Raw genomic sequence first — 8,109 nt, 5'->3', positions numbered from 1 at the left:
AGTCCCAGCAGCTTCTACTGAAGCCTTCCCCAACTCCGGGGACTTCGGGTGGCAGTATACGCCGTGAAGCTGTTTGCGTCCTGCCAGTGAAGAAGAAGAAGAAGAAGAAGAAGAAGAAGAAGACGATTTTTTTGATTTTTAAAACAAATTTTATTTGCATTTGTTTTAAACATACACCCACCCTGCAACAGAGTCGGAACAAAACTAAAACATTACACAATCAAATAAATAAACAGATTTTCATGACTACCAAATAAATATCATTTGAAAAGCGTTTTACCCATTTAAAAACATCCTCTTTTACACACTTTAAAAACAAAAACTACACCTATCCTTTAAAACTTCAATATGAGAGTCCTTCTCCCCAGCGAGCACAGAACCCGCCCCACAGCCCACACATCCAGAAACCCCTGCAGATGATTGATCAGCGTATAGTACGCATGCTCCACCCTCAGACGCGCTGCCACCAGCCCCCTCAGACAGAGCACTGCATCCGTCCATCCCACTCCAGCAAGTTGGTTCTTCCTACTTTTCCAGATCGCTAATTTTGCATTAGCAAACAAGAAATTCATCAACAGTAGGGTTTCCTTCTTTTTCAGGATGTATTTGGGGCCATGGACAAAAAGTGGTATGGAGAAAACCTCCCCGAACCCTTCCACCCACCCCTGTAACATTTTTTTAAGACCAGCCAATCTGGGACAGGACACGACTAAATGCTCCAATGTTTCTGCCATAAAACAGAACGGACAGCCTCCCCTTGTGCCTGGGTCAAAATGAGCTCTGTATTTGTTAGTGGCTATTGCACCGTGTATAATTCTCCATTGGATGTCAGCCATCCGTTTCTCAACCGGAGATTTATACAGGATCCGCCAGCTGCCCTGAGGGGAAGAGCCCAAGCCAAACACATCCGTCCACCTCGACTCTCTGACGCCTGCAAGCGAGCCGAGGTTTAACACCTTTACGCAGCTAAGGTATAGCTTCTTCCCATTGCAGGCGCTGAACGTTCCAGGTGTTAGAGTCCCCAGTGATAGCAGGAGACCCTCCTCCTCTCTCCATTCCCCCACCGCAGGACCCACACTCAAGGCAGGAAAGACATACTCATGTCCCTTTCTCCACTGGTCAGCCAGATCTGCATCCAGAGCAAAGGTCAGGTGGGATGGCGACAGCGACTGCCACACCTCATCTACCAGGTTCTCCAGAACTCTGGTTGATCGAATGCCCGTCACCTCAGCCAGTGTTTCCATGGAGACCCCCGTCAAATGGCCAAGTTTTACCACTCCCGCTTCAATGAACGCGTTCTTTAGGGTGGCTGAAGAGAAAAGGGTTTCAGAAAGAAAACCAGTGTCAAACAGTGGCTCCTCAAACAGCCACATCCCAGGCCGGGGGTCGGGTGGTCTGGTAAAACTCAGAATCTTCCAGGCATTGATGACTGAGCAGTAAAAAGGTGTAAGTCCAGTGATCTTGTACGCAGGGGCCTTCAGCAGAAACAGGTGTTTATCAAAACCAAAGCCCCCCGCCCTCCAGAGCAACAGCCGGGCCATAGCCAGCCAGCAGGGAGAGGCACCACACAGCAGCCGGGCCATAGCCAGCCAGCAGGGAGAGGCACCACACAGCAGCCGGGCCATAGCCAGCCAGCAGGGAGAGGCACCATACAGCAGCCGCTGAGCTGCCTGCAGTCTAAAGGCAGCAGTCCTTGCAGTAATGTCCACGAGGCCCTGCCCCCCCTCCGCCACGGGCAGGTACAGGACCGATGCTGGCACCCAGTGATGACCAGACCAGAAGAAATCCACGAGGAGCCGCTGCAGTTGTTTCATGAGGCCCGGCGGTGGGGTTAACACCTGCAGTCTGTGCCACAGAGACGAGGCAACCAGATTGTTGGCGACAAGAACTCTTCCCCTGTAGGACAGCTGGGGGAGCAGCCATTTCCATTTGGCTAATCTTGCTTGCACCTTTTCCAGCAATCCCTCCCAGTTCTGTGCCACCATGTCCTCGGACCCCAACCAAACTCCCAGGACCTTTAAACCCTTGTTTCCCCAGCTAAGGTTACCAGGAAGACTGGGCCTATTTTCAAGACTCCACTGACCTACCAAAACTGCCTCACTCTTCTCCCAATTAACTTTGGCTGAAGCAGCCTTCCTGTACAAAGCTAGACTGTCCTGTAGCTCCTGGATATCTCGCTGACCCTGGACAAAAACACTGACATCATCAGCATAAGCTGATACAACCACCGGGGGGGCCTGAGCTGACTCTGGCAGACACAGGCCCCTCAGCCGGTTTCTAAGTCTGCACAAAAGCGGCTCGATGGCAATACTATACAATAGGCCTGAGATAGGGCAGCCCTGCCTGATCCCCCTTTTAACTGGTACAGGTCTGCTCAGCCCTCCCCCCACCTTCACAACACAACATGCATCACTGTACAAACACTTCACCCAGGACACAAAATGCTCCCCACACCAAAAGCCTGCAATGTGGCCGCCAGAAAAGTGTGATCCACACGATCAAACGCCTTCTCCTGGTCAATAGAAATAATACCAACATTTATATTATACAGTTTACAAACATCAAAAGTGTCTCATCAAAAACAAATTGTCCACAATTGATCTGCCAGGGATGCAATATGTCTGATCAGGACCGATAAGAAGTTCGATAAAAACCTTCAGTCTGTTAGCGAAGACCTTTGACAGTATCTTATAGTCCGTACACAGGAGAGCCACAGGTCTCCAGTTCTTCAGCAGGGTTAGGTCTCCTTTCTTAGGCAACAGTGAAATCACTGCACGCCTACAGGAAGCTGGAAGAGTCCCTTTCCCAAAGGACTCCATCAACACTTCTAGCAAGTCATGTCCCAGAATACTCCAGAAATGTTTAAAAAAGTCTGCAGGTAAACCGTCTATGCCGGGAGCCTTGCCGGAGGCCATCTGTGTCACCGCAGAGGTCAGTTCCTCCAGCGTAATGTCAGAGCCCAGGGTGTCACTTTCGGCTGGACTCAGCTGTGGAAGACCCTGAAGAAGTTCATCAGCAGCTTCCACGTCACAACCTTCAGCTTTGAACAGGTCTGTGTAGAAGGACACTGCATGCCTCCTCATCTCAGCAGGCTCAGAGGTTACCTGTCCATCGGGGAGACGCAGACATACCATCTGCTTCCTTTGGCCCACAGACCTCTCCAGGTTGAAGAAGAAGGTGGTTGGTGCATCAATGTCTCTCATGGAAGTGAAACGGGCTCTGATCAGGGCTCCCTTGGCCTTCTCCTGAAGAAAACAGTTAAGCTGTTGTTGTTTTAGGAGGGACTGTTCTATATTTCGAGCAGACACACTCTCTAACTCTCTGATCTCCCTCTCGAACTGCTCTATAGCTCTCCTAATGTTTGCAGTGCAGTAGGCTGTATACTGTTGGCAGAACACTCTAATCTGAGCCTTTCCTACCTCCCACCACTGACTCAGGGAGGGAAAAGACTCTTTCTTTGATTTCCAGTTGATCCAAAATAATTTAAAATTCTCACAAAAAGTCAAATCTTGTAAAATTTTAACATTAAACTGCCAGAAGGATCTCGGCTTCTCTGTGTTGGATAAAACTAAATCTAAAGAAACTAGCTGATGGTCTGTGAAACCAACCGGTTGGATGTGACAGTTCACTGCACGAGTAATAGAAGAAGCAGACATGTAAAATCTGTCTAGCCTGGCTGCACTGACGCCCCCATCTAGCATTCTCATCCAGGTGTATTGTTTGACAGAGGGGTGTTTCATCCTCCACACATCCACTAAGTCAGCCTCTCTCATCACCTGTGACAGTAAAAGGGACGACTGAGGATGCGGCTCCCGTCCTATTCTGTCTAAAGTGACATTAGTGCAAGCGTTCCAGTCCCCCCCCAGTATCACACACTCCCCCTGTACACTAGTGTCCAACTCATCTTTTAATAACTGAAACACAGATACACGTGCAGGGCCCTGATTGGGTGCATAAACATTAATAAAAGTGAAAAAGAACTAACAGTTCCACTTTCACCATCAAGGCTCTACCTGCCACTATCTCTGTGCTGGATACGATCTTAACATTTAGAGAGGGGGAGAAAAAAACAGCTACTCCAGCACTGAGGTTTGAGCCATGACTGAGTACATACTGACCCCCCCACCACATCCCCCAGTCCGTCTCATTCAGGCTATCACTGTGCGTTTCCTGCAGAAATATCACATCTAATTTTTTCTGATTAAAGACCTCCAGCACTAAAGCTCTTTTCTGTGCACTTCTACCCCCGTTAATGTTTAAAGAAGCAACCCTTAAAGCCTGCATCAGAGGAAGGAGATAGAGAAAGATAACAGACAGGTACACACAGCAGAGAGGAGACACCCAGTGTTGCATGATCATGTTGACATTATTTAGACCTTTTCAGTTTCCCCCCTTTTTTGCTTCCTTTCGGAACTTTTCTCATATTAGTCACATGCTTCCTGAGACGATAGCGTTTCTTTTCATCCAGCAGGTCTAACCCTACAACTTTCTGAAGAGTGCTCACTGTGTGAAGAAACTTGTTAGTGTCAGGGAAAAACTCTCTCACTTCCACTGCCTTGCCAAAGGACTCATCTAAAAAGACATTAATTTCTTCCAAAGAATATATCTCTGCGTTATGAGAGAGACTATCTGCAACTGAAACACAGTCAGAATCCCCCTCACCGTCTGTGTCCATCTCTGTCACCTCATTAATGTCTGCAGCCTGTTGAAGCTCTGTTTGCCTCCCAGAGCCAGACGGCAGCTCCTGCTGCGTGCCAACAGCCTCCACCTGTCCCACAGCCCCGGTCCTCACCTGTCCCGCTACATCATCTCCCACCCGTTTACCTGTTTCCACATGTTCTCCTCTCACACTCACCACATTCTCTACAATCCCCGTTTCATCTCTCCCGATATTCATCTCTACTTCATCCGCAGCCCCTGGGGCCCCGGCGGGTGCAACAGCAGCCCCCGCGACACCGGGCTCCGCGGCCGCCGACCCAGCGGCCCCGGCCGCCCCAGCGACTGGCTCGGTGGCCCCGGGCTCGGCGGCCACGGGCTCCGCCGGCCACGGGCTCCGCGGCCACGGGCTCCGCCGCCCCGGGCTCCGCCGCCACGGGCTCGGCCGCACCCGGCGGAGCGGCGTGCCGTCTCTGTGGACATGCAACACGTTTGTGACCCGACTCCCCACACTCAAAACACTTTACGTTCCCTGAGCTCGCATAAACCATATAAAACCCCTCTTCATGCCTCACCCGGAAAGACACATCCAGTGTCTGAGTGGGACAAGTCAGAAACATGAACACCTGTCTCCGCAGAGATTGGACATGTTTTAACTTTTCATCTTTACACCCCAGAGCAACAGTGCGGAGATTACTGGCAAATTTACCGAACCGCTTCAGCTCCCGTTCCAGCGCCTCATTCGGGATGAATGGAGGAACGCCAGACACAGTGATCCGCGTGGACGGTGTCGCCAACGGCGAAACTTGGATATATTCCTCGTTTACCATTAATCCGCTCTCAATAAGTTCGGTTACATATTTCTGGTCTTTCAAAAAGACCACGACCGCTTTGTTCATGCGGGAAGCATAGGAGATGTTTACATGGCCTACCTGCTCCCCCACAGCCAGCAGCACCTGCTCCACTGTGCTTGCGGCCTGAGCCACCAAACGCACTCGGTGTCTCAGAGACACCGGCGGCGCCCCGAAGGACGCCATCCCAGCCACGAGGCACGGAAAAAACAAATTAACCGTACTTGGAAAGAGTACAAATATCCCCACGTAAGATCATACAGTGAAAGAAAACGATTGAAACAGAAACAAACGAACTAAAAGTGAAAATCCCTCTTCCCTCTTCAAAAACACACCTCCACCACAGAAGAAGAAGAAAGAAGACGAGGCTCACCTGCTCTTCAGATGCTGGATGCTCCCGAGGCACTTAAAGGCACCGTTGACCATGATGGCCATGCGGGTGCAGAGAGCTTCACACTCCTCCATGCTGATGGGGAAAGCAGGAATAAGAAGCAGTATTAACACCAGAGGAAACGGCACCTGTAGGACGATGTCACTGTGACCCAGATACCAGTATATATACATATTTAAAAATAGCACAGGAACAGAAGCTAATGTTAAGGACCGGAACAAGTAGAGGCTGGACTTTTATTGTTGACCTGCAATGAGTATATGTCATGAATATATCCTGTGAATCCATCTGTCCGCTTTCATCTTAGTATGAGAGTTGTGTTTTTCTCCAAGACATAGTTGGCACCCAACGATGGGCGACTTATTGCTGCCACCAATAAGGTGGCACCAATACGGAGTCTGTGCAGGTCCTTTGAAATGACTGTCAGTAAACTGTATTCAGTTATTTCAACTTGCTTCTTAAGGAGCCTCAACAAAGTGGGAATCTAATTGTGTCACTTCCAAACTATTTTAATGAGACTGTCTCCTGGTTAGAAAAAGGTAAATAGAAAAATAAAAAGAGCATTTTGGCATGTCTACTTTAATATGAAGGTTGTAATTAGGGGGATAAAAAGGGACCATACAGTATGCACTTCTTACTTCCCTCTGGCTGCAGCAGTGTTTGAAGTAGAGGTAACACCTTTCTGAGGGATTGTGTAATTAGGATTATGACTTTGTAAAAGGTTGTGAAGTGCCTCTTAACAAAACACCGGCACCTGGTGACGCCACGGCCCATTGGACGCCGCTAAGCCACACCGCCTCAAATACAACAAATGCTTTTACTCCTCCATGAAGGGAGAACAACATGTAATGAGCCTAATGTATTCCTGCAGCAGGGGCGCAAATGATTCAGGCCATTTGGGAAATGGTGAAATGAATAGGCATGTGAAATGTTCCATATCCACGTCAACGTCCAAAAAAGATTAGACGTTTAATCTTCTCCTCACTCAGAATGACAGGGGGAAAAGTAGCTGCAGGAAGTGCTGAAAAGATATCGACAGTTTCTGTTTTCACGGCAGTCGGTCAACGCGGCCTCATGAAAGCTTCACAGCAGTCGGTGTGTCGCTGTTGATTTAACGGCTACGCTTTTACCAATTCCTCACAGCTAAAGAGGAGCGCCAATCAATTACAATTATGCTCGTGCAGCTCTGCTATCCTGGGGAAGAAAGTCAATATTTCTATGTTGAAGTGTGTGCATGAGAGGAAATGGATGTGCTGCTGCACCTGTGAGAAGTCAGGATGACGGAGCGCCCCTCCTTGATGACGCTCAGGATGCAGTCCCACAGGAAGCGCCGGGCCTTAGGGTCCATGCCTGTGGTGGGCTCGTCCTAAAGGAAAACACCATTTATTTATACCACTAACAGCAATAATCTACGACATTTAGATTGAATGTTTTTAAATATGTATTGATAAATAAATGAACAAATAAGAAAATAAACAAAGAAACATAAATAAATGAAAATAAGTGAATCCCAAAAAAAATGAATAAGTTATAAAAAAGTAAATGACAAAATTAAAATTAAACATTATATAAGAAAGATATATAATAAATAGAAATACTCAAATTTTGGCCCGGCCAAAAAAAGTATTTCTATTGTAGGTTCATAATTTAAACTACAGTTCTTAATGTTTATAACTTTTAATATTGTTCATACTGTAATGTATCATATTTATATACTTATATTATACCTCTACATTACACAGCAACTTAATTCTTCTCATGCACTACTGGTTGGTATGCGAACTGCATTTTCCCAGATGTTTCTACAATGCAATGACAATAATGTAAAATCAAAGAAATTTAAGTTTATAATAACAAGCAATCATTCAACATTTAGCAATTACCACAGCATGGGGTATCTGGACGGACTGACAAAAGATAAGGAAGAAAAGGAAATGTTTCAAAGAGTTCAATCTGTCTGATAGAGGCTTCTGCTGACGATGTACTGTAGGACTGCTTGTTTGTCAATATAGAGGGAAATACAAGTCACACACTCTCACACACACAGAGACACACACTCTCTCCTCAGGGCTGGTCTGTCTGTACATGATTACAGACTGTCAGTACTCGCTCCATCGGCTGCTTCCAGGCCTCACTGCACATCCTACAGGGTATCTACATGTGTGCCCAGTGTGTGTGTCTGTGTGTGTGAAACACAATACGGAGAGTGAC

At 47.6% G+C, this 8,109-nt stretch overlaps 1 protein-coding gene across 1 annotated transcript in view; it reads right to left on the bottom strand.

Moving 5' to 3' along the window:
• The window catches only part of LOC117463484 (phospholipid-transporting ATPase ABCA1-like), a 163,310-nt gene that overhangs the window by 21,555 nt on the left and 133,646 nt on the right, over positions 1–8,109 (bottom strand). The window contains 2 exon segments of the mRNA XM_034105727.1: positions 5,881–5,973; positions 7,161–7,264. Coding sequence (XP_033961618.1) covers positions 5,881–5,973; positions 7,161–7,264 — 197 coding nt within the window.

This window comes from Pseudochaenichthys georgianus, chromosome 18, assembly GCF_902827115.2.
Source record: "Pseudochaenichthys georgianus chromosome 18, fPseGeo1.2, whole genome shotgun sequence".
Taxonomy (NCBI): domain Eukaryota; kingdom Metazoa; phylum Chordata; class Actinopteri; order Perciformes; family Channichthyidae; genus Pseudochaenichthys; species Pseudochaenichthys georgianus.
The sequence above is the reverse complement of the archived record's forward strand: the minus strand, read 5'-3'. Positions and strand labels throughout refer to the sequence as shown.